Below are 27,561 nucleotides of genomic sequence, written 5' to 3' on the forward strand. Positions count from 1 at the left end.
GTACCATATGTTACAGTATCAATAATTTTGTGCGACAGTAGCAAAATTGTTTTCTATAGTACCCAAAAATGGCCTATTTTCCCGCGGACAGGAACCTGTTAATACAGCTTCGCTGGACATTCACATTCGCAGTGCGAGATGGCAGCAAATTCTTTTTATAAAGAATCTGTATCGCCCCCAAAAAATCACCTTGTACTTAAAAAGAAACAGTGCGGGGATATGGTATCCACTGAGGTTGCCCCGCGTCATCCGACTACTCCCACGTGAGGACTGGCAGGTCTAGCCTAACGGCCCCGTCGAGGGCGCACTGGACGGCCAGGATTTGGTCTTGTTCCCACCAAAAACCACGTAACAGCTGGTCACCTGACTAAAATCACCACATCACCTATCATGTAGTCATGTGAAATTTCTAGCCAAGTCTAGGCGTACTTAATACTACTAGCTTAAACTTCGCCTCTCAGCAAAGGCTTGGCAAAACTAGCAAAACTTAGCTAAGTGGAACACCAGCTCCGCTGACGGTTCCAGCCTTGTGACACTAGTGCAAGCTGCGCATTCTTACAGCGAGCTGTTATGAGATCATTTTAACGGCCGTTTTTGGCGCCGTAGTTGTCCGCCGCCGCCGCCGCCGCCGCCGCCGGTGTCCGTAACCACTATTGCACGAAATGAGAAAAAATTTCCAGGATGGAACGAGGTTCGAACCTGGGCCCTCTGCGTGGGAGCCCAGTGTTCTACCTCGGGGCCATGCCGGTGCTTGGAACTGCGTTGCAAAAAGACCCTATACAGGCTTCATGTCGGGAAGGAAACACATTAACATATGTCATGTAGTGTGGTAGAAGAGTAAAATAACAACCAGGCGTCACACAAACGCGAATTCTGTAACCGGGCGTCACACAATGCAAATTGCGCAACGAGTTGGTTGTTGAGTGCTTCCAACCCATTACAAAGGCCTCTGCGATAATTCTTTATAGTCATCAGCCACAGCATCAACAAAGTGCACACAATGCCTTACAGGTGTTTAGCGAGTACTACGGTTCTCCGCAGAATGACGAAAAATTGCATAGTAGCTGCTTCCCTACTTCACAAAAATTATGATGATTTATAGCGTAGTGGGTTTCTGGCAAGTGCACTTCTAAGTGGTTGCCAAGGGAGCCCATGACGCTCCCATGATCCATTTCCTCAGGCTCTCAATAAAGTTAATTCCTTCTCTCTCTCGCTCTCCGTTTCTCCGGTTAACGTATGTTATAAAGCGTAGTGGGGCAGTTAAATAACGATCGGGCGTCACACAATATGAATTACGTAACTAGTGGGTCGTTTAAAGCTTCCAACCCATTACAAAGGGCTCAGCCATAATTTTTCATCGTCATCAACCACCGCAATAACAAAGTGCACATAATGCCTCACAGATGGTACCTCGCTTCTCCGCAGAATAACGAATAATGTCGTGGTGGGTGCTTCCCAACTTCCCAAAAATTATGATTTGTGGCGTAGTGGGTACGTTGCTAATGTACTTGTATTAGTAGCCACAAGAGAGTTTATAACGGGCTCTAGAAATGCCGCTCTTCCAGCTTTGGCTGTGACTGTGCTGCGCTTTCCGCGCAGGCCTGGCGTTTTTTCTTCCGAATGAACATTTAGCTAGTCAAATTAGTATAAATGTGTTCAATTCTACATCCAGCCCTATTGCTCGTATATTTTGCACAATAAATACCCATTGCAATACGGCGCAGAGTGAAATATTAGTGTAAAATGTCAGGCAAACGCTGAGTCTGAAAAGAATTTGAGTATCCTCTATGTCTGTCGGCCGCTGTGCTACAGAGGTTACAGTGCTTGGCTGCAGACCTGAAAGTCGCGGGTCCGATCCCAGCCGCGACGGCCGCATTTCGATGCAGGCGAAATTTTAAGAGGAGCGTGTACTCTGCGATGTCAGTGCACGTTAAAGAACACCACATGGTCTAAATTTCCGAAGCCTTCCACTAAGGCGTGCGTGGTAATCATATCGTAATTTTGGCATGTGAAACCCCACAGATTATATTACATTTAAGTCTGCTTCAGCTATGTGCTGCACTTATTTGAGTTTGTAAAACATATGTGCACAACATGCAGCTTATACCAGCTTTCGAGAACAAGCTTTTAGAAAAAAGGGACCGATGTTGACAAAACAAATCAAATATCAGGTGAAACGTGAAAGCATGTTGTTTTTCTTGTGTCCGTGCTAATAGGAAATCTGTAAGTATTCAACGTTTTAATGGCTGCATCTATGAAAAATATATGGACATTTTGTGCTAGAGCGATTTTAAACGCACGCGTTTCAGTGGCTCGAAACTTCGTTATTTTGCAAGCCTTTTGTCTGCGTGTTAATTTCTTCAGACTCCTTTTCTCTCCACAGGGACAATCGGTTCTGAGGTTCTAAATGAAATCTGAGTTTTATAGAGCAGGTGCCGTTGTTGAAGGACGAGTATTGTGGGACCATCGGTATATTACATATAGCGTTTTTTTTTCACTTCCTGGGGAAGGCAACATGGCGACAATCAGCTCGAGTAGTTGTCACGCGAGGCATTACTCTCATTGTCCGAGGAGGTTAAAGAAGGCCCTCGAAATATAAAAAAAAATCATGACAGCGCGCCTATGGGCCGCGGCAACAGTTCTCTTTGACGAGCTCAGTGGGGACAAATATCTAACGTTCGAGCATGCTGCTGCGAAGCGGTAACAAGCACTCGGATGTCAAGTGACTTCTCTTCTTGCATTATCACAATGGGAGCCTGTGCGCATGTTATCGTTATGTCGTGGCCACGTTCACGCGTGAACAATGGGCACGCAACGCACTCCAGACCCAAGAAGCAGCTAGTACGAATCGCTCTACACTCTAAGAAGAAAAAGAGTGTGCGTGACTCTTTTCGGAGAGTTCTGACTTGCCACGTATACGACTCTCTTTAAATAGTCACGGTGACTCTCTTGCTGGGTCAGGGTCGGCTCGCTCTAGGAGAGTCTCCTGACCCTCTAGGAAGAGTGCAGACTCTCATCGGGAGGATCACGTTACCACTTATAGGGAGTCACACGACTCTTGCCGGTAACGCTCCTAGGGGGGGTCAAGGGACCCACACCGAAGCATCAAGCGACTCCACAAGTATTTTAAGCTACTCATTTGATCCTTGCTCTACTTTTGCGCGACTACTGTTGAAAATAGTGGAGTATTCATTTTAAGCAAGTCCAATAATACTTGCCGTTCTGCCCAGCGACTGTAAAAAAAGAATAGTTCAGTTTTAGCATTACTTTAATAAAACTCGTCAAAACAACACATATTTTCCAGCAAAGTTATATAGAAAGCGCGAAAAGATGGTCTGTGATTTCCAATTAAGAAGTTTGGGTATTTCTCATTGACATGCTTCTATGAGTATAGCCAACTAAAATGTGTGACTGTGATGTGCACAGTGTCATTTGGTGCTAAATGAGCATCAGAAATCGCCATCATGTTTCCATATTTATTCCTTGTGATTAAGAATAAATCAAAAAGTGGTACGGCTTGAGGCATCAGACTTGTGGCTTGCTAGGTTGTCGCTCCTGTCCAGCGTGAGCACCATGAAAAACGGTATCTGAAAAGCAGAACCTGATATTATGATGAGAAAATGAAATTGCAGTAAAGGTTTGCAAAACCTACACAATAAGTGGTTCACACAGACATAATAAAGGCTAACAACAAAACAACAAAGCACATCCTCCGGCAGCCAGGGGCATGCCGTGAGCGGTTATTGACCGCATGTTTTACAAACGTAACCCATTCTTAAATACTCAGATAAACAGATGCGAGTACTAGGGCCCGAACGACACCCAGCGCGTGCGTACGCCGTCTACGTCGAGATCAGACATGTCATATGCTAGAATTAGCGCACATAACTCCCACAATCCCGTACACTCACTCGATTCTGTTAGAGCGCCCAACGTCATCGCAGTGTATGCAAACCACGAAAACAGCAAACAGAAACGAGGGAAAAGAGTGCACGCCGGCGGCGGCAACAACGCGCGCCGTCGAAAGTCTAGAGCTTTTTCACTTTACTGGCGAGGCGTGTCTAACTTGAATGACTACCGCATACATTCTGGAAGCCACCGTACTATATCTGCACCTCAAACTACCGTCTTTCAGCCAACAAAAACCATTACATATAGTGCGTCTGAGCGTTCTGTACACAGGCTTTTTTTTTTTCACGTTCCCCCGCGTGGAAGCACGCTGCACACTCAAGGTCGATGGAAATGTTATTATGAAGTAGACTAAAGTGCATCTGAAAACGACATCTTGCACCTTCAGTAGTGCAGACACGACGTGCGATCAGCAAGAAATGACCCTCGATTATTGTTTGCATCGCTCACTTCATGGGAGCTTGTACAGCAACGCGCATAACGGTGGCAACTCGTCAACTGACAGCTTTAGTTGGGCATCCGCAACAGCCCCGCGGATACAGGCTACTGTTAGAAATGGCTGGCAGATTCCGCAGAGCTGCTGCAGACGCCCAGCTAAAGCTGTATAATTAGGCAGTACACTCACCGTTAACTGGCGCCCGTTGTCGGTGTCCGCAGCTCCATGAATATTCCGCCCTCCAAGCGTCACTTCGTGCACGGAGCCGGCGTCACCACCACCAAAGACGCGCAACCAACGCAACCACGCAATGCATTCCAATAGACCAGGAGACTGACTGAAACGACTGAGAGAGGAGAGCGGCGCGCCACCCCGGCGCCAACCCCGTCTGCGTCATCTGCGTCTCTGCGTCGCCGAGCAAGGCGCCACAACGGCGCCAAAGGGCGAGCGTGCGATATGTATGGCGTATACGGCGGCTCTTCCGTATACCGAAGCCAATCGAAACACGCTTCAGGAGGGTCCAGTAACTCCTTCCCAAATGCGAACTCTTTTTCTCTGCCTGTACCTTCCAAAGGGGTCAGATGGACACCCGAAGAGAGTCACGGTTCCATGACCCTCTTTTGACTCTCTTTTTTCTTAGAGTGTATGCGGGGTCATGCGCTAAAGGCAGTTAGACCGCTTAACAACGGAAGTTTGGCAGATACACCGTGAACGTGGCAATTTAGAAGTTAGGAAGAGCATAAAAAACACTTGGCCCTTAACATTCTGCTGCTAGCGGCATGTTTAATTTGTTGCATATCAATGGAATGCTCCGTTTCACTTTTCAAATCGTTTGGAATAGATAACTTGAATTGATAAAGCATTTACTATTGATAGCATAGTGCTGCAGATTCAGTTCAGTACGGGCGCAACGCCTATGGTTAACGCCTGCACATACAATCTTGACGTCGACTGTGCGTATCGATGAACCTGAGAGAGAGAAATGTCTAAGGGATTCCGGCCGATAATGGGATGAATGGGGGCAGAAGCCAAAGCTTTCTCCTCCGTCATTTTCGATAAACCCATAGGTCGGCAAACAATGTGGAGCTCACTCAAACTCACGAAACGTATCTTGCCCTTAGGGCTCACTCGGACTCAGACTCACCAAAATATAATTCACTCGGACTCACTCAGACTCAGATCCACGGCTCGATCTGAGTCTCACTGAGTCTTAGTGAGACGACTCTTGAGTCCGTTAGCCTAAATTAGCTTTTTCTGGCATAGTGTCAATGCTCTTTAATACCAATATCTCGCATAATCGCGGCTCTATTTAGCACATTTTGATATCGTAGCTTCAATTACGAGTTATCAGACTTTGCACTTAAGACATTTTTATTGAACAACATGACTCACACGATATTTTTTATTTATAACTTCCCGTGAAAGAGTTTGCGGGGGGAGGCCAAGGCACCTCTTCCCCCTCGCCCTGCGCAACTCACACCTCTGGTCAATAATATTGAGCTGACGTATGAATGGCAGCGCGTAGAAGTATGTGTGAGTAGACATGAGTGTAAACATGTAACTGTCACACACCTATTGTGGACATGCACGGGTCTACAATTAAGCCGTCGTCGTCACCTACGTGCAACAGGCCTCAGGCCTGGCCGACCACCCGACCTTGACTGCTGGATTAGTGGACCTCACCACCGCTCGTTACTGGACTTCATACACGAAGCAAATTTATATGTGTATTTCTGAATAAATATTATGCCTAAGGGCAGACTTTCGAAAAAAAAAAAAAAAGTAAACATGAGCCGACATAAGGCTGACAGTAGTGCTGAAGTTGAGGTGATAGGACCATAAGTGGGTAAAAAATATGGAGCTCACTCAGAATCACTCATGATATATATTTTGACCTTAGGGCTTACTCGGACTCAGACTCACCAAAATTTTCCTCAACCGGACTCACTAGGATTGAAACTCACTATAATTTTTCTCAACCGGACTCACTTGGACTCAGGCTCACAAGAACATTACTCACTCGGACTCACTCAGACTCAGACTCACGTCTCGATCTGAGTCTGAGTTAGTCGATTCATGAGTGAGTTTGCCGACCTATGGGATAAACCCGAAGGTCTTTTTATCATTGAGTATCCTATTTTTTGTCACCACGCCGAACATGTGTGCTCTGCTTGTTAGTGTACTGCCTGGTACTCATAAGTGATTGTACGAAAGGCTCGGCCGAAAAGAGACGTCTGGAATGCGTGTCTTAGGATATGCTCGTACATGCTGGCTAAGTAGAGGAGCCCGAGAATCGCATTGAATATTGCGCAGGAAGCGCGAAGCGGACCAGCAGCGTCGTTTCGCACGAAAAAGCGTTTTGATGGCGTGTTCACATTGATTCATAAGCACGAATGATGGTGCTCCGACCAAAACGAAAAACGTTTGAAAGGGCACACTTGAGCCTATTTGATATAGGAGCTGCATAACTACTATCGAACACACTTAGGCCTTTGGGCAGAAGCCTTCTCTTTTTTTCCACTTCTGAGGTTGGCGAGAACTACCAGGGCGCTCATAAACACACTGCGAAGTAACGCAGTTGTTGCTCTGACGATGGAAGGTCCTCCCTTGGAATGGTGGCCCAACTTATATTCCGTGCTCAACGATATTTCATCACGCTTTTGACGTATTTCCTACCGATCCATATATATTCATACAGAAAGGCGTTACGCTACAGACAGAAGGCATGGTCGAGTGTGTTGGTAAAGACGCCTAGGAATGCTTAGACACCAATTAGAGACGACAATGTATCATGCAGCACTCTCTCACTCCCACACGAACACTTTATTACGCTAGCAATAATTTACATGCAAGTACTACTTTGCCCTGATTTCTTAAGTCACGTATAGTAAACTTTGCTGACTGAAATCACTATGTAAGATATCGTAGCGCAGATATGATGGGTAGTAAGGTAGCAGCAATATAAAATTCATTCAGTACAATATAAAGTTAAACGAAACTCAGAGAATAAGAACCAGGCTGTCGCTTCTAATGATGAAAAATCGCACTTCCTATCCGCACCGCATTATATTACACCAGTGTTTGGTTCTGAGATCCTTAAGAACACAGGACAGATATATTCATGTTAAGTTACTTTGTGAATTCTCCAGACGTTGGCACAGACAGGAGTGACACCTATGGCTTATAACCATGGAAAATAAATCTCAGCTGTCGTGTTGACGCTACGGATGAGACGTCGGAATTTTGTTCTTGCAGCAAGAAGTTCTTGGTGAACTTGAACAGCTTGGGCTTCTCTTCTTCTGTCAGCAGATGGTAGATGATGTTACCAGCAGTGTAGAGACCTGTGAACAACGTGAAGCATACGAATTTACTGTTCATTAGGGACTTTTCAAGAGTCGCACATAATCAGAACTCCTTGTATAAAGTTTCACTAAATGTAATATTTGAATTAGAGACACAAAGGAACGCACATAAATTGAGAGATGTGGTACACTTGCAGCGATATTAATTTTGTTACGCGACAGGAGTTGCACGTACAAGCCTTGGCTTGTACCTGCAACTCGTTTGATTTCAACCAAACAGTGTGAAATGTACGTTACCTTCACTTTGTAATTTGCAGTCTTCATACAATCAACAATGATATTTTATTGCGATAGCAATTATATGGACACTCTCGGCAGATTTTTGCCGTCGCCGTCATGTCCCAGATATGTATATGCACGTATATATAAACAAGTCACATTGAAAAATATAGCAGAAGAAAAAAAATTCCGAAGCACCTGACCGGGGATTCGAACCAGCGGCCCCTCGCTCCCCAGCGCGCCGCGCTAGGCGACTCCACCACGCGCCATTCATGCGCTGGCGAATAACGGCGAGCTATTAATATTCACCATTTACCGCTGGTGGTACGCAGATCTCGGAGGAGCTTGAGCATGTTTTCAATCACGCAACACTCCTACATTTTCTTTGAATTTGAAAACTGCCCTTGAGACTCGCACGACAAAGTGGCCTCTTTCTGTACCCACTGGTGATGTGCAACGAAAAAAAAAACACCGGGCACATCTTGCGTGAGACGCCCCGGCGTGGTAGGAGACGCAGAGGAGTCACTGCACGCGCCGCATTTTAAAAGAAAAAGAAATATCTAAGATGGTCTGATTCTCTATTGTCGACAATTGCAGCGCGTTGCTCAAGCACAGAGACGTAACAATTGTGACAGTTGTTAGTGCATGCTTGTCCTGTGTATACCTCTGCGTTTTTTTCGGGCGTCCTTCGTTGTGCTTCAGCGGCGCGCCGCAAGTATCGAGCTGCTTGTCGTTCTGCGTGTGACCTTCCAATTTCCTGCTATCGCATTCATTGCTTCGCCCTTCCGGCGAAACTGTGACTTTTTGTTTCTCTACATAATAGCGCTACGAAAACCAACAATACTACATGTTAACAATGTTAGTCATGAAATTTATATTTGGCCTAACATATGTTTGTGTGTGCTGTACTGCATGTGTACATGCCTCTAGTGCATGAGCCAAGCAGCACGGGTGCATAACTGCTATCCAATGTCCCACCATCGCTATATATAGCTGTACGAGCTAGCAAAACAAATTAAGAAATAGCTTATCTGTACTATTGCCTGCTAAGCACGCTGTGACAACGCAGCATGTTACAATTTGCGGAACCGACAGCCGTTGGCTAAATCTTCATGGTAATCTCCAAGAATAGCCCCACCGCCTTGTGTGCTTCGCACCCACGCATGGAGCTTCGCACCGGTGCCCTGTGTTGTCTGGTATTAAGAGGTACGTTGACTCGTCATGCTGGCGTACTCATCGTTTCTGTACGCTGCGCCCGCACCCTCAAATCCGAAAGCTCACACATCTCCGCTTGACTCATACAAAAAAAACGGCGCAGATGGAACCCACTGTTTCAGAATGGACGCAATACACTGCTCTATAGTCAATGAGCGTGTAATAAATCATACAGATTTAACGACAGGCGAAACCAACTAGTGCGCTCACTGTTATGTTGAACGGCATTGAACCTAATACAATGGCCATGTTTACGCAAACTTAATTATGATGCAGTTTTTATTGTTTATGAATTAGACTGCTAACTCGATATACCGAACCGCAAACACCCAATGGAGCGGACATTCAGTAGATGTGCATTAGCGACGTGACGAATGTCAAGACAATGAATGACACTGGTCGTCTTCTTCATCTTCTGCTTCGCTCCTAGATCACGTGCGCCGATTCGTCCGGCGTGGGATGCAATAACTTGGATGTGTGAGATAGCGAGTACGGAGAGACAGCAAAAAAGATAGGAAGAGAGAGAGAAAGAAAGAGATAGAAAGGAAAGCATGACAGAAAAAAGTAAGTTTTGCCGCAAGGGCGAAGCAATGAATGTCATAGCAACAAATTGTAATGTCACACGAAGAACGGCAAGCAGCTCGAAACTTGCAGCGCGCTGCTCAAGTACAAACGACCCACTTAAAGAACACGCACAGGGCGAGCGCGAACTAAGAACTGTCACAGCTCGACACTTGCAGCGCGCTGCTCAAACAAAAAGAACGACGTATGAAAAGAACGCGCAGGTATGCACAGGACGAGTCCGAACTGTTTGCAAGCGTCGGCTATGCACAACCAACTAGCGATTACTTTGGCTCTTCTAGCTAGTGGATCACTCCTTTCGTAAACGCGGTCGCTGCAGGGAGCGAAGTGACCTTCGTGCGCTCTGTAACTTCAACACAAATTTTGCGCTGAAAGCGCAAGACATACAAACCACCCCCCTCACGAGATAAGCGGGCGCGCACGGGCGACCACGCCCGGTATGGCAAAGTACAGGTGGTAGAGGTAGGAGACGCGCGCGTATCCCAACTCCTAGGGTTACTGTATATGCTACCTTGAGGTAGCAGAGTTGTGTATAGGTCTGACTAACAACCACAGCTATGCGGTGAAGTCGCACTCCGTTTTTACAGGCGACATGCGTGTCACCGATTGACACGTCTGGCGTGTCGAAGACCGGCGATAAACATTGCCTGTCTATGACTAGTGTTATTTCAGTTCACTGCAGCGGCGTCGTCGAGAAATGCTGAAAATTGGCCCGAGCGCCAGCTTCTCTGCGGTCCATGGTTGCTAGCGGCGTTTCGAAGACACACGCACAACTCTGCTATAAAAAGGTAGCTTATACAGTAACTCCACCAACTCCGGCGGAAGACAAGCGAGGAGAGGAGACGACCTTTAGAGCACGCCCTACGCGCCGCTGGCGCGATGAGCGTGCTTTAAAGGTCGTGTATATAAATAGCTCGCCGTTAGCAGGGTTGAGGACGCACTCTGCACGGCAGAGTCGTTTAACGCAGCGCGCTGCGGATCGAGGGGTCGCAGATTCGAATCCCCGGTCGCGCGCTTCAGATTTTGTTTCTTCTTAATTATTTTGTAGCGTTAGCTACACTTGCCTAGCCGGAGCCGATTTCGCGTGGATCATCATGAGCCGTGCTGCGCATGCGCGAGGATCAGTGATGTCACACTGCTGGCTCACCGGAGCCGGCATCTCACGCGCTCTTAGCCACCGCCGCGCGCGGCTCGCCGCTTCTGGTCTGCGCGTTCAGGAGGAGTGGCGTCGTAGCCGCAGCAGCCACATTGGCGCCGGCGCGCGCGCAGACTCCGTCACCGCCGCGCGCGACTCGCCGCTGGTGGTCTGAGCATTCGAGAGGAATGACGTCGTAGCCATGGCAGACACACTGGCGCCGGCGCGCGCGCAGCTATTCGCCTTCACTGTGCAGTCGCCGTCTGACACTGCGCTGGAACTGCTCGATAACGCGTCTGACTGGCGTTTGCAGGTGGGTAACGCTATGGAGAAGGAGAGCGCAAATGCTGCTCAACGGCGCAGAAGAGCCGAGAAGCTTATCTCATCGGATCCCGAAGTAGTTGCCTGGCAATTAGCGGTTCAGCGTACGAAGAAAGAACAGAAGAAGGCTAATAATCCTAGACAATCTGGAAAGCTAAGAATAATCAGCTGAACCTTTGCTAACGCTACGGATATCCTGGCATAGCCGAGCTAGGCCACTGCAAATTTTTCTTTGTGAATTATATATATATATATATATATATATATATATATATATATATATATATATATATATATATATATATATATATATATATATATATATATATATATATGTGTGTGTGTATGTATACGGAACGTGACGGTGACGGCAACGCCGACGGCAAAAGCCCACCGAGAGTGTCCTATAATTGAATGAAAGAATTAAAGACAAAGAAATACAGAGAGAGAGCGAAAGATAGAAACATACACAAAAAGAGAGATAGAAAAAAAAGAGAGCAAGACCGCAAGAGAAAGAAAGCGAGACAATCAAAGAAATCGAGAGAAAGAAATAGACAGAGATAGCAAGAAAAGGGAAAAGAAAGAAAGAGAGCATACCATAGTCACGGATAGTATAGTATAGCAAGCAGGTGAGTAACGGATGTGAGGATGAGGAGGAGAGAAAGGAGGAGGAGATGGCCGCCAGGTCCACTGTTTCCTCAGGTCTTTACATCACTAGTGCGTAGCTGTTCCAATTTCTTTCAGGGTAAGCCAGACTAATAGGATAACAGCGCGCATTCACGGAAGCTCTAAACCGCAGGGAATATCAAATTAATAGGTTCTTTAAGCTGAACGGCGCTTACGCTCAATCGCTCGCAGGTGTAGCGTCCCGAGTGAGTGCAGGAACTGCATAAGTTTCGTGTTTTTGACGACCGCGTCCTGCCGAGACGCGGTGAGCTCGGCTGCAAAACGACGGCGGAACCAAGTGGACGCACCCTCACGCTCCGGTCACTTGGCTTCACGAGCAGAGCGAGAGATGCTTTCCACGTTCCGCCGGTCGCACGATCGTTCTGCGCGCGCACTACAGTTCCTTCTACGCTTTCATGTGCATTCGCGGTCTGACCGGAGCGGATCGTAAATGCCCAGCTAAAGGTGCCTAATAACAGAATTAGAAAACCGTATGGGTACTCACGTGCAGCGTCGTCGATTGCAGCGTTTTCGATATTGACTGTCAACAGCTCACAAGTCAACGGAACGAACCCTGTTTGCTCGACAAGGCTGAGGAGGTGATTCCTCAAAGTGGCAGGGCCGCGCGGCTCAGGTGGTGTGTTTATGACGCGTTGAATCACCTGAAGGATGAAAAGATGCGGAAAATACGATTCAACCATTTTTGAACAAGTTGATCGAAACGACAGAAGATGAGCACAACGGGGCAAACAGCCACCTTTCATAAATGTCAGAGAGTTCACTTCCCAATGGCCAAAGTATGGCCTCGTAGCCTTTTCGCAGAGACAGCGTCGCCGATAATTTTGCAAGACCGTCCGTACATCATCTTCAGCAGCATAGCCAGAAATTTTTTTCGAGGGGAGCGGTAGGGGTGTTCAACCATAGTTTATGTATGTTCGTGTATGTGTTTGTATTTGTGCGTGTATATATACAAATGCAAAATATGTATGTATACAGATAGAGATAGAGACGGGGGAACTAAGAACAAGAAGATGGCTTTAGCCTTCGAGTCAATTAAGAGAATGTCATAGGACCCACAGTCCCCATTGAAATGGTATCATAAACATGATGCATTTTTAGAAACCCTACATTGCAGTCATAAGGCTTAACAAATCCCGAAGGCGCGTTCTTTGCTACCTATACAGTTACTTGGGCGCTTTAATAAAATTACGAATGCGGCAGCATTTACGTCATAAAAGCCCACTTGCCACACATATGGCAGTGGTCCTTGGGCTGTAATAATGCAATATGCGGACATTGTTAATTCGAGAAACCAAACTACATCATTCAATACTCGCTGATATTCACTAAACTGGATGTTAGAATATTACATGACACCTATACTACGATCGTGCGGGTGGTTTACAACTCTGATCGACTTGACACGAATTCCCATTCCAATTTTTCGAACCTACTATTGTTAAAATGCCACGTGCTTCCACTGACAATCATTCAACGAAACGTACACCCCTCGCTTTTTTGTTCCTTTCTTTTTTTCCCCGCCTTCCTTATGACTCACACCGTTCATCACGGCGGCCTCTCCCCCCCCCCCTCCTCCACCCCCACTCTGGAGAGGGCACGAAGCATATACACACGATAGCTAAGGAAATCAGTTCCAGCCTTGAAGAAGACAAGTCCACTTGTCGAAACGTCGGCTCGAGCACCCGCCCCCTGTTTACGGATTTTTTCATCGCAAGCTTCCATCTTCCACCTCCTGCCGTTTGTTCTTTTTTTTTGGATTTGCATAACGATGAAATCATATGCCTTAATATTTATCTTCCTCGTAGACCCCCACGCGTGCCGGATTGATAGGTTCGCCTATTGCACGGGCATGCGCGGATAAGTTCTCGTGCCTTCTTTCTTTTTCGTCGTTGTGCGTTTCTTCAGTTGTTAGCGTTCGTGGTGACCTGACTTATTTTTTGTGTCCGTGTTTGTCCGCATTGTCTTTTAAGAATGAATGCTTACCAACTAGTTCAGCTCTCTGTTATTCGAATCTCAAATATTCGAAACTCAGATATAGTTCACGCCGTGATTGAACTCGGGTACCCTGCGTGAAGGTCGACCTTTTTTTTTCTTCGCTAAGCTAGGCCAGTGCTCCTGGACTGCTCCGGAAAAACACAATTCAGGGGCGTCCTCTCGCGCGGGAAGTTGAGTGTGTCAATTAGAATGCGCACGTTGTGATGCAGTTGCGTAGTATTGCAGCATGCGTCAAGCCACGGGAATTACGGAACATTACGAAACGGCTGGACGAATTAGAACTTCCCACCAATTGCAAAGAGTTCACTCACGATACACCTTATTCGTCATAGTTATATCACCGAAACGCTATCGTGTGAAGAGTCACATCAACAGCTGTGAAGTTGCACACGTTGCGTTGCAGTCACTACCTTTGAGAAATTATCCTTTAAGGGCCGCTTTTGGCGCCCGTGTTATTAAGGCGAAAGCATTAGGGGCCTATGCTGGAGGCCCCGTTCCAAGAGCCTGTGAGCTTGGCGCGAAACGCGCCATGATGGAAAAAACCCTTCGCGGATACGTTCGAAGGCAGCTGGGAGCGAGTGCAAGAAGATTTATGCGCGCACAGCCACACACTCGAGAGAGTACCAGGTGTTGTTGGGCATAAGAAGTGGGCGCGGGCGCGGTGCGCATTTGTGTCAAACTAGGCGTCGGCAGTTACCGGCGGCGCTAGTCGGCGGCGAAGTGGCGAGCGATGGAGCATGCGGACCTTTGCGACTCGCGGGGTCGGCCGCGCAATTATGCCACTGCGAAAAAAAAAAAAAAACGTGTGTCGCTGCTCTTGCTTCGAAGCCTGTACGAGCACGATGCAGAAGGCAAGAAGATCCCGCAGTGCGGCAGCGAAAAGCGGTACAGCAATGGGGACGACTAGCGGAAGACGTAAACACATGCACAACATAAAAAAAAGGGTTCGCATAAGGCGTTCAAAGGCGTCTTGTACTGTTCATTGCGGCTTATCTTGTCTTACATGAATGCAGCAAGGCTTCCGCCTTCTTGCGTTACGTGAACTCTTATTTTTAATTCACATTAATTGAACAAAATACCGTGCTCACCCGACGGTACACACGCACTTCTCCGCAGACAACTGCGTCAAATAGAAATCAGTGCTTGAAGACGCATCTGAAGTTGCAATAAATTCTGTTCAAGTGGGGAGGATATTAGGGTGTGTAGTTCAAAACACTGCTAAAAAGAAATACATTTGATTCATCCCCGACTTGACTTCGCGTACCCACTCTACCATAGCTCACTAACCAGAACTGCGTCAATAATGTTCCTGGGGATAACACTGACAAACCACCTAAGCAGGCAAACCTACTTTAATGGTTGCCAGGACCCCATGGTACACCATCGCTGTCGAAAAACAAACTATGCGGAGCACCAGCACCTGTCAAACTGAAAGCTTACAAAAGTCTAGAAAGACATATCTTAGAGTAGGCCTATCCAATTTGGAGCCCGCTCAGTAATATATCATTGACAAACTGGAAAGCACACAAAGATTAGCGGATTGATATACCTTCTCAGGTTATTAAAAATGGAGCAGTTTCAGTCAGTTAACTATGAGAGCTAATCTCCCTCGATCCACAGCGCGAGGCGCTAAACGACTCGGCCACAGACCGCACGTTCTTCTGCGCACTGACGGCGAGCTATTTATATCAACCATTTACCGCTCGCGGTACTCAGAGATGGGTGGCACATCAGCGTGTTGTCGTTATTACCAGCGAGATGGCGCGAAGAAGGTCTTAGAGTCCCTGTATATGCTTCTGCACACACTGAGCGGTGAAACCACAGCGCGTGCAAAGGTATGGGCCGTCTGCTTATGCCTGTCAATAGACAGTTTTAGATGGGCGTCCGCCGGCACCCCCGTACGCTGCACGCGATATCCTGCGTAGTACCACGGCCGCTACATAAAAGCGCGTCCGCACCGTATAGTGGATCGCAACGTTGCACGCGCTGGAGCCGGCAGTGTGCTGCTCAGCGACGCCATACGCCAGCTTCAGGAACAAGCAGCGCGGCCGCGTTAAAGGGTCGCCTTCGTGTTCGCGCGTCGCGTCTCCCCTCTAGCGCGGCCGTGCGCCTCTCAAGTCAAGAAACAGTTGCCTATCGGGCGCTGTGTCTCGAACTTAAAAATTCAAGCGCCCAAGGATATGCATTAACAACTTTCACGAACAGATTTCTTGCATTGAGCCGACACTTGCCTGCGGATGGCTACACGGTCTTTTGTGACGAACCGCCCGAGCAGCACGTACGTGCGCTTCTGCACTATCCGGTTTATAAGAGACATCTTCGTTAAATCCAACATTTTCGCTGTTACATGCATCCCCTCCCTGTTGTCACGAAAAGGGCATGCTTTTCTCGCGTACGAAAACATCTTTAGGTCAATTGCAGGGTTGAACTGAACCCATATAGTAGTCTCACCACCCCAACTCACGCAAAACACTCCGGCCAGAGCCATATTGAAAATGCGCTGGCGTGAAGACTCGACAAGACGCGAGAACAACACGCAATTCCCGCAGAGCCCGCAATAAATGCTACGTAGCTTTTTCAAAAACCTGCTCACGCCCGCAAGAAACCGTGCGTTCTCCTGCGTACGCTGTCTACTAAAGAGCGCGCGGGACCGCGCCCACTAGCTGAAAGTACATCAGTCCTGCCTGAGTCACGCAGCCTTCCACACTCCGGGACACCCTATGGTGTAGCTTGAAACACTTAATGCGAAGCTTGTGGGTTCGCTCTCTGGCCGCAAGTTGTTTTTAACGCGATAGCGCTAAAGAGCTCGTTTCGCAGAAATTCCGGTGTCAGCGGCGGCGGCGTCTTTGGTTGTGAGCGGAAAAGCAGCGTTGTCCGTGAGCGAAAATTCGAGGTAGATTCAAATAAAAATATGAGCCGGAGGGCACCCGCACTTTCGCTTTTCGCAAAGTCTCTTCGCGTTGAGAGCACAGCACGTAGAAGGGTATACGAGCCGTCCGAAGATGTCTGCCGAGATAGCGCGCGCGCCAGCGATTGCGACCATGCCCTTAAAATTAAAGTTCGCAGGTGCTGCTCGGCCCGATTACGCTATCGCGTTCTACTTAAGCTCAAGCGTCCTCCAAATTTTCTCTTAGTGCAAGTAAAAGGCTATGCAAAAGAACACACAGAATCAAACCGACGGTGCCCTGTGTGTCCTTGTGTGCCTTTTTTTTGTAGTCTTTTATTCGCGAGAACTAATATATATTCAGCATGCCAGACCAACAAGTCCGCATTAAATTTCTCGTGAGCCTACTCGATCTTTCCACTTGTTTCGGTCATTAAATATGTTTCTACCATTTTCCATCAACACCGCTTGTCGCGACGAGCAACAAGCAGTCTTGCACGTTCACCTGTGCCTTTTGCAGTATATCTTTGCAGTAGCAACCGCCAGGTACCGCCAAAATGCACCAAAAATTATGGTAAGCCCTCGTACGCATATTCGCGCAGCCGCATGAAGACTCCCTACAAGAGCCCGTCGCTTACGCGCTCGATATAGGGTGAATATATGTAGCTTAATAGAAACTCAATGTGTACGTACACATTTAGCAATCACAGACGTGCAGAAAGAAATACGTAATATTTTTCTGCACGTCTGAGATTGCTTAATATATATTTTTTATTTATTTCGAGATACTGTGAATCCCATCAGATATTCTTACAGGAGTGGGTTAGAAGGATTTATGCCTATTATTGTGGTACAGGCATTCACATAAGTTTACAATAGGCATAAACGGTTACAAAAAGTCATAATGACAGTTAACCTGTGTTATTACGCAGGGCAAAGACACGACTCATAATCGACTTATCTCGATTACGCGTGAAACACTGCAAATGAAAAACAAAACAAAAAAAAGTGAGCCGAGCACATTAGATATAACACTGATAGCAACACCCACCACGTTACATCGCAAATTTGCAACATGCACGTAAGTAGGACATCGATTGATATTGACACAAAAGCGATAGGGTCGATAACTCGTGTCTGACAGCACAGTTTAGCTAGCAAGTTCAGCAAATTTGTCAACAACAGTCTGTGCGACCACCGGCTCGGCTAAAGCATTCCGGTAACAAACAGCTGGCGGAAAGAACGAGAAACTAAACGTATTGTTGGCGAAAAATACTCTTGGAGTGCAAGCTGATGCTTGTGATGGGTTTCTGTGGAAGTATTTTAGGAAATGTACAGGTGCTTGAATCTGGGATTAAAGAAAACATAGGTTTAGGACAAGAATGTTACCTACGTCATGGTATTTTGCTCCCAATTCGGTCTCCAGGAGGGCACGGTGCAGCGGCACTGTCATGCTCGGACACGCCTTCCATATGACGAGGCACTCGCCACCAGGTGTCAGCAGCCGCTCCACGTTTCTCAGCGCAGCAGCGTTATCCTCGATGCAGTGAAATGCGAGGAAAGAGTAGACTCGCTGAAAACGACCCTCCTCAGCGACGAAGCGGGACACATCGTCGTCTTTGGATATGTCTAGCAATTTGTAAACAATCTTCGGGTGTGCGTGGACCGTCTTCGCATGATCCAGCATGGCTTGCGAGTTGTCGGTTGACACGAGCCTCTTCAGGGTCGGTGGGCACGAGGGCAACAGGTGGTTGAGCGTGAAATTGCCCGGCCCGCAGCCGATTTCCAGGTACTGGTGGTCGCTGGCACCGTTTTCTTTGGAGCACGTGAAGAACGACGCCTGCCAAGTTTCGAGTAGTTTGGCTGTGGACTGCCGGACGAACTTGTGCACCTCGTTGTACACCTTTGGTATTTCGCTTTGGGCGAAGGGTGAGTGCATCGAGGTAGGATCAGTTTGCTGGAGAGTTGGCATTGTCCGGAACCGAGAAAGTCTGCGAGTAGATTTGAAGGAAAACATAACTGCGACGCGAATTCGTCTATGTAGCGCTTATACTAGACATGCGTACGAATAAAGCATCTTGGGTAACGCCGAAGAATCACTCATTTTCAATATCAATACTTGCCTCTAGCATTTCATCGAACCATTCTCTGGGCAAGTTGTTAAGATTAATTGATGTGTCTACTAACTTACAAGTATTTATTCAGATACGTTACCTAATTGAGGCACCGTATTTCAGCAAGAAGACAAGAATTCAAAAGACGATAAATATTTTGCATGCTTGCAGCGGCTTCTTCCACTATCGCTCACCATGTTGACTGAGTAGTCATGATGTCCTGTAGACCATGATATCGTCACGTGGTAGTGACGTCGACGAAGACAGCAGTCGGCGTGTTCAAGATGAAAAGTTCTGTTTTTTTCGCCGAACTTGTGGCCGGGAAATCAAAACTTAAACTACGGCAATACTACAGCACTGATAGCGGCGAACAGGGCGTCGGCCGTCGATAAACTGACAAGCGGTGAAGCGCGTCGGCCTTTATGCATGTGCCGTAGAATATTCCAGCGTTATCGCTGGTTGTCGCGCAATCTCTAGAACGAGCTCGAGTGTTCGCGTCTTGCGCGCAATCTTAACAAAATGATCTACAATCATCGCGAAGCTTCTCGAACAATGAGGCGCGGTTTGCGCTGAGCGTTACTGACAGTTTTTGTGGGCGAAAACCGAATACAACAAAAGTGTAAATAGTTCCTTTTAGGGGAGATGGTGTAATTTTTTCTGAGGAACTAAACTGTCCATGGCCTTTCGTGGTCCCATGTCTAACCCTACTATATATTAAATGAGAAGCGTTTCTTAGCGAACCTCCGACACTTTGGCCGTTTCTATCTATCTATCTATCTATCTATCTATCTATCTATCTATCTATCTATCTATCTATCTATCTATCTATCTATCTATCTATCTATCTATCTATCTATCTATCTATCTATCTATCTATCTATCTATCTATCTATCTATCTATCTATCTATCTATCTATCTATCTATTTGCCTGAGCATCGGCAAGCCGTACATGATCACGGCCAGCATCAACATAAGCGACGGCCTCGTTAGTGGAAACATGGGCACATTGTGGTACATTGAGCGTGACGAGTACGGCAACTTCGTTCGACTGCGGCTTTGATTTCCAACGTGCACGGTAGGCCATTGTCGTCCAAGCCAGTACGAAGCACATCAATCATATCATAGCCGCCCACAAACAGGAGTTCATATCGTGATCTTTTTCATTTAGTGTTTGAAGAGAAAATGTATATAGACTACGTATGTGTCTTTTGGTGCCGTGTATGACTTTTCGCCTTATTGCTTTATTCTAGGCACAAAGGAGGCAGGACTTCATTTATGTACCATGACGGGAAGGCATTTGTAGAATTCGCGAACAAGGGGAAAAAATCCTACCCCAAATGTAACATTTTACCATTTTTTTTGCCTCTTTTTTATGTAATCTTTCTTTGCTGTGCTCTGTCTTCGTGGAAATTCCTGCTTGTTTCAATCGCTAGAGTTCTTGTTGTCATTATTATTAATAAAACCGTTTTTGCATTGATTCATTCCTGTTTGCTTGGTTTGGTTTTGCACTGTTTCATAGGCATGCATTGCATCGTTTATGTCTAGGTGCATAAACTCAACTCCGACCTCTATTGACCTCATCTCCCCTTTTTGTGTACTGTTTCGCTTGATTATGCTCGTCTTTTCCTTTGTGTTTTAGTGTGTTTTGAGCCAATTCGGTGCGCTGTCTCGGTTTTTAATATTGTGGCGCAACGGTTAATGCGACCTTTATTAGGCCCTGAAGGCACGGTGAAGCGATCACACCCGAGGCACAGATCTCACAATCAAGCAGCGTTCCCGCCACCGACGAAGATGACGAACACTCATGATGATGAACATGCATGAAGAGGGTAGATGTGTCTAATGAGCGCCCACACTAACTTCCCCCTCACGCGAAAGCGGTCATCCTGACCGCAGTTTAAAGCGAAGAAGAACGCCTTGTGAAAGGCTTCATGCGCGATACGTGGACTATCTCTGCAGCCCGGCAGCGGCGGTCCGCTGGAAGAACAACGGGTGCCACGCGATAGTTGACGGGAGACGTTTGCTCCAAGACCGTGTAGGGGCCAATAAAGCGTAACTGAAATTTGTCGCACAAGCCAGGAGTGCGAACGGGTGTAAGAAGGAGCACTTCATCGCCAGGGCTGAAGGACACGGCACGATGAGATGCATCATAGTCAAGCTTGCGGTCCTGTTGCCTTGCTTCAGTGTTGACGCGGGCCAGCTGGCGGCAATGAAGCAGCCGGGACACGTATTCGTCACTGGTGGATGGAGATGGTTTAACAGGCGCAGAGAAGAAGGAAACGTCGAGGAAAGAAGAGGGGAAACGACCATGGACGAGATAGAACGACGAGTAACCGGTTGTACGCTGTACGGAGGTATTGTACGCGAAAGTCACAAATGGCAAAATTGCGTCCCAGTTTCTGTGGTCCGGTTGGATATACATGGCTATCATGTCTGAGAGCGTGCGATGAAAGCGTTCAGTCAGCCCGTTCGTTTGCGGATGGTAACTGGAGCTTGTTTTGTGGGTGGTGCCGGATGCCTTGAGCACTTCGTCAACGAGTTGTGAAAGGAATACCTTTCCACGGTCGCTCAGGATGACACGAGGAGCACCGTGACGAAGGATTAGGGCTCGGAGCATAAAATCAGCAACTTCGGAAGCTGATGCAGAAGCCACGGAAGCTGTTTCGGCGTAGCGTGTCAGATGGTCGACAGCTGTAACGATCCATCGATTACCGGTGACTGTCATAGGAAGCGGACCGTAGAGATCAATGCCAACTACCTCAAATGGTTCCAGCGGACACGGGAGTGGTTGTAGTTGTCCGCTTTGAGCTGATGTGGGGAGCTTCCGACGCTGACAAAGCGTGCACGAAGCAACGTACTTCGCTACACTCACACGTACATTCACACAATAATGCAGGCATGAAGCTCAAGGAGTGCTAAAAGCATGCCCTTGTCAATGAAGAAGTGCATATAAACCTTAAGATCCCACCAAAGATGATAGTATCAACGGGTAAAAAAGGGGGATTACAGTAACAGTAAAAGCTGGGAAAAAGAAATAAAAGGGTGCGCGTTGCAGTGGAAGTAAGCAAGCCAAACACAATAGAAAAATTAAGAGGACGAACTACAAAATCATCGGTAAATAAACATGCAATTCAATAAAAACTGACCTGGAAAAACTGGTTTGTTTTCCCATGGTTACAGGTGCCGTCATATAATATAGCACAGCCTCGTGCCCTGCACCAGAACGCCTTTGAAGTGCCTGCAGTGATAAGATGACTTTTGCTTCAGGAATGCCACGCAGACATTTATTAGGTTCACAGTGATGTCGAGGTTCGCCCCGTCACAAATATAAGCTCCCTGGAAAACATCATCAATCAGCCAATGTGGCAGGTGCCCTGCGATAAACGAGCTGTTTTCACAGTATATTATATGAACTCCAGTAAACGAACGCGCTCTTTCTGTTCTAGAAAACTGCGGCTAACTTCAGAGAACAACACCCCGGCTTTGGAAACTTCCTATATAAGCAAACCACCCCATTCTTGTTCAAACCGGCTCTACCTTCAATTATGGAGTGTACACTCTACTTCAATGTAAACGAGCGAACGCTGGGGACCAAGATGGCGGCCCGTCAAGTTTGGCGGCCGCCGAAGCCGGTGGTAGGCAACCAAGATTAAACTTGTCACCACCCTAAAAGACGGAGGCACGGAGGCGCGCACATAAAGGCTCCCTACGACAGTTGGGATCGCTGCGGCACCTGGCAGAGCAAATCTCAACCACGTGCTTCCTTACTGCGTGGCCTCTGAGAGTCGCTTCGGCAGTGCGACGAAATTCAGTGCAGAAGTTCAGGGGAAGACGCAAGCTTGAAGTGATTTTTTTTTTTCATTTCAAAGTTAATGGAAGGAATACACCAGGGCACACAAAAGCCGTGATGCGAGTGCCAAAACCAGATATCTATGTGAAAGACAAGGGTGGCCTCCAATTTTTTTTCTTTTATACCTCCAAATTAAGGCATATGAAGTCGTTTAGGGGGCGTACAGCCGCTCAGAACACGAATTGAGATAACCCCGCACAATGGAAAGATTGCCCATTCTATTGGCTTGAACGAACCCTGGTTTTCTTATTAAACTCGGATGCATATTTCTATTTCTTCACTATAGTCACGAAAAATGACTTTTAGCGCCCCACGCGACAAAAGAGCGAAGATTCACATGATCCACATCACGTGACCTTTTACTGATGTACGCGGTTTACTGCCTCTATATTAGTATTGAAATGCAGTACACTTTATTATTATCATCTCTTCCAAAAAATATGCAGATACGTCTTCGGCAGAACAGTGGCGCCGCCTTCGCTTGACGTATGATTCGATGCTCATGAGGGGCATCGTGAAAGTTGGTAGCTGAGGGCCTAGCGGCACCTGCCGACGAGTAGAAGTACGACAAGCGCCTGGCTCTCGAGGCGGTAAATGACTTCAAGTGACGTCGAGCGTTAGGAAAACGTACTCCACCCGCTTTTTATATTCAAAAATGTCAAAATGAAGCTGGTTAACCACGGTTGTACTAACTCCTGCGAAAGCAGAACGTTGAGCGTAATGAACAGTTTGCGAGAAGAGCTATTGACACCGCTATCGCTTCTCAGCGTTGCTGGAGTAGGGACTCAACTTTTTTAGTGGCTTTTCAGATTAAAAAAAAATGCTGCTTACAAAATATCCACGAGCTTTTGAAATCAACCGCGGCAGTTTTAGCCAGTGCCGAGGGGAGCTTTTCGTGGTGCTGTAAAAAACTGGATCGAGAAAAATCGGTTGTCAGTCCTTTTAAGCTTCCTTGTACTAATGTCGTGTCTTCTGCATACAATGAGTTTGGTAAATTTGTTTTCAAAAATTCGCTCCTCTATCAATTTCTTCCTAATCACTTTGCGAATGCGCACTCTATGTAGAAATCAAATAAATATCTACCGAAAATACAAATGGTAGCCTTCAGAACCTTGATGTGTGCTACCAACGCTTGTCTTATTAAACACGCTACTTGTCCTGGGTAAAGGCTTTTAGAATATAACTGAGGTGTACCGATGTTCTTATTTTTCTTGTGTAAATACGAACAGCTCAATGAAATGCTTTCCGATAGCCTGTAAAAGAAAGATACGAATGTTTCTCTAACTATTCACAAGGTTAGAACGTCCACCTGATGCTGGCATTGAGGTCATCGGATCCGCGTCTTTTCCGAACCCCGTTCGCTCTCTCGTCATCTTTTATTCAATACGCAGGTCTAAGTTCTCTTTAGTTCAAGATTATTTGTGTTACATGATAAGTTAAAGTGTCTACCCTATCAACGTTCCCTTGCATACCTTTTATTCAGTGCAACAGAGGTGAGATAGCTGAGAATAGTGTACTGTAAAATGTCGGTACATGTTGAAAAACACCAGATGGTCTGAATTTCCGGGCCCTCTACTACTCGCCTCATGATCATATTTTAGTGCTCGCTCGTAAAACCCCACATATTATTTTTATTATTTTGTTCAGTCGATATAGATACCTTCCGGTCGAGTAGTCTTGCAGAGTTTTTTGACGCAAGTATATGATGGAAATTTTATTGCGGTTCTGTTTCATTGAGGATATCCGTGAGAATGGTTCATCGACCACGTGTTTTGTGCGCGGGGAGCTGCTGTAAATCCCGTTAAAATTTGTCCTCTAAAAAAATTTTGTCCTGTTCGCATTCGAAAAGCGACAGAACGTTCTTTCTGTTTCTCATTTTTCTTCAGCACATTTCCTACACATTCATTCTGTCTTTCTTAGGGTTTCCTCCGCTATCGTAAGATGTACGTACTCCCCCTGTGTGTTAATGACCAAGACGTTTTTATATCGCTAAACGACTGTAATCGCTTTAAGTTTTAAGTTTAAGAGATTTAAGGGTGTTCTGTCATTCAAATTGCTGTCCTCATTTCTTTTTTACTCTGCACCCTTAAGCACTCTTCCTTGTCTATACTTGAATGCCTCTGACAATCGGAGTTACTGCTGGGATTTAATTGATGATGTTTATTTGATCGGTAACATCACTCTGCGCTGGTCCCTGTGCAGCGCAGGGTCTTTCTTTTTTCTTTTTGCTTGTGTGTGGTGTTGTAGCTCTTCTCATTTCTCGTGCATTGCATGCGTTGAGGGTAAGATCGTCGACAATAATATAAAATGAACGGAGCAGAACTGAATGGACGTGCAAATAAAAGTGATGAGAATGATATAAGCTACTACTTTGAAGCGACTGTGGCCATGAGACCAGTCTGCTCGTTAATCCTTTCTATTAAAAGTCGAGACATTTAGTACATTTATCTAAGCAAAACAAACTTTGTACTAAAACAGTCAAGAAAGATGTGAGCGGACGTTTGCCCGCGTCGTGTTGCCAGTCGCTCAAAGGGACTGCCATAGACTGGAGGTAGAGACGCAGATGCGCAACGCAAGACTTAGAAAGGCCAGAATCTGTGAAAGATCTGAAAAAAAGGCGAGCTGCTTAATTTAACTTCTGAGATTTTACCTGTTACAGCCACTATATTGTTAAGTACTCCGAAATGTTCAAAGACAGTCCATGGCGTCCGCTCTGGCGCTCCCTTACAGTAGACCAATGCCTGTTGAAACCACGTCGTCGACAGAAGACATCGCAGCTGACGGCGACCAAGGCATTAAGGTTTTTAAAGGAAGCGGACTTGGACAAGCGGCTGTGACAGTGATATCGCGTACCACGCAAGAATGACGGACTGTGGCTGTGTGTGTGTGTGCTGTGTTATGTACTGCCTTTCTCTCTCTCTCCCCTCTCCATCTTTCAAACTCTTCCACCCTGTTTCCATGTGTAGGGTAGCAAACCGGTTGTCCTAAACTAGTTAACATACCTGCCTTTCCTTCTCTATTATTTCTTCTCTTTTCCCTTACTGGGGGCTCCTGATTGATTCTGATCACCTGGGGTGTTTCTTTTACCTTGTAACGAAATGTACAGGCATGGATGTTTCTGCATTTTGCCGCCATCTGAACGTGGCCGCGGTGGCTGGGAATCAAACCGTCGTCCTCAAGCTCACCATGCGCGACACCTTCGCTACTAAGCTACCACGGCGGGTGGAGAGTTGGCTGGTCGCAGCACGTGAACAGGATGAGTTGAGCATACTTATAGTCATTTGTCGGCAAAAAGTTGGAGCTCACTCAGACACACCAAAAAAATAGATCTTGCTCTGAGGGCTCACTCGGACTCAGACTCACCAAAACTGTCCTTAACCGGACTCACTCGGACTCAGACTCATTCAACTTTTTTCTCAACCAGACTCACTCGGACTCAAGCTCCCGAACATATTAATCAACCAGACTCGCTGAGCCTCAGACTCATGGCTTGACCTGAGTCTGAGTGAACTTGAGTGAGTCGACTCATGAGTCCGTTAGCGTAAAATAAGCTTTTTCGGTAATGGTGTCAATGCTCTTTAAAGACTGTGGCAAGGCCATTTACGGATTTTCTCAAGAGTACTGCACTTGACAACAGATTTTAAAAGACCACTGTGTTACGTGGTTATTGTACATACGCATCCCCTATTCATGTCGTCATCACCATCTTCATTTCTCTTTCTTTCCCTTCCCCTTTTTCCCTGTGCAGAGTAGCAGGCCAGAGCGCTGAAGCTGAGTCCGACCTTCTAATAAATTCGCTCTGTCTATGTATAACGCCAATATCTCACATAATGGGTGTTCTACGATACACCTTTTGATCTTGTACCTTCAAATACGAGTTATCACTGGTTTCAATCCAGTACGAATATTGTTATGAAATACGCGACTCACACAAGATGTTTTTATTAAGAACTTCTCGTGAAAGAGTCAGCGGGGGAAGTCATGGCAACACCCCCTCTCCTGACTCACTCCTCTGATCAGTAAATATTGAGGTGGCGCATGAATGCTAGTGCGTTAAGATATGTGTGAAAGACTTGAGTATAAACGTAAGCCGATGTAAGGCTCATAGTAATGCTGAAGATGAGTAGACAGGACCATAGGTCGGCAATAAAAGGTGGAGCTCACTCAGACTCACTTAAATATGTTTTGCGCTTAGTGCTGACTCGCAGTCATACTAACGAATATTTTCCTTGACTGAACTCACTCGGACTCAGACTAACTAAAATATTCCTAAACCGGACTCAAGCTCACCAAAATATTACTCACTCGGACTCACTCACACTCAGACTCACGGCCCGATCTGAGTCTGGGCGAGTCTGAGTGAGTCGACTCATGAATGAGCTTGCCGAACTATGCTTACAATGTAGGTAAGTTACAGAAACACAGCAGCCAAAGAGAAAATGCACGTACAACACGAAACGGTTCACTTAAATAAGTAATGTTAATGCGTTACCACGCGCACGCTATTGCGATTGCCTCAAATGACTTTCTAAGAAGCCTATCTAACGTTCTCAATCTAACATAAACGAAGGCGCTAAGCTCACCCTTTTTTTTTTTTCGCAGTGTAGTTGGCCACTTGGTCACTTGCGGGACAACGGCAGGGCAGCGCAATTACACGAACGCAGGCAAAGCGACGGAAGAAAGCGCTCACCCTTAAATACTTATTCTCAGACACAGTGAGCGTCACTAACAAGTGCTGCTTCTCTCCTTCTCTACTATTCGTCACGCGAGCACGCTACGCCACGAAGAGGTGGAGAGGGAAAGTCATTCACCCTCTGCTGTATTGTATTCCAAGTTTACCGTCTGCATTAA

General features: G+C 46.6%; 1 protein-coding gene across 1 annotated transcript; it reads right to left on the reverse strand.

The window, feature by feature from the left end:
- Positions 1 to 7,153: 7,153 nt before the first annotated feature.
- Positions 7,154 to 27,393, reverse strand: LOC119373644 (uncharacterized). Its single transcript, XM_037643700.1, has 5 exons — positions 27,294 to 27,393; positions 22,007 to 22,098; positions 18,139 to 18,736; positions 12,351 to 12,507; positions 7,154 to 7,686 (listed from the first exon to the last, which is right to left on the reverse strand). The coding sequence occupies exons 2-5, from the start codon at positions 22,048 to 22,050 to the stop codon at positions 7,520 to 7,522; spliced, it is 966 nt and encodes a 321-aa protein (XP_037499628.1). The 5' UTR covers positions 22,051 to 22,098; positions 27,294 to 27,393; the 3' UTR covers positions 7,154 to 7,519.
- Between the last annotated feature and the right edge of the window lie 168 nt (positions 27,394 to 27,561).

Source organism: Rhipicephalus sanguineus, chromosome 11, assembly GCF_013339695.2.
Source record: "Rhipicephalus sanguineus isolate Rsan-2018 chromosome 11, BIME_Rsan_1.4, whole genome shotgun sequence".
Lineage (NCBI taxonomy): Eukaryota > Metazoa > Arthropoda > Arachnida > Ixodida > Ixodidae > Rhipicephalus > Rhipicephalus sanguineus.

Coding starts and splice junctions, on each gene's coding strand:
- LOC119373644 (XM_037643700.1), bottom strand. CDS start 22,050: ATGACGGCACCTGTAACCATGGGAAAACAAACCAGTTTTTCCAG. Junction 12,508..18,138: donor TGGGAGCAAAATACCATGAC/GTAGGTAACATT, acceptor TTCATCCTTCAG/GTGATTCAACGCGTCATAAA. Junction 7,687..12,350: donor TGCAATCGACGACGCTGCAC/GTGAGTACCCAT, acceptor CGTTGTTCACAG/GTCTCTACACTGCTGGTAAC.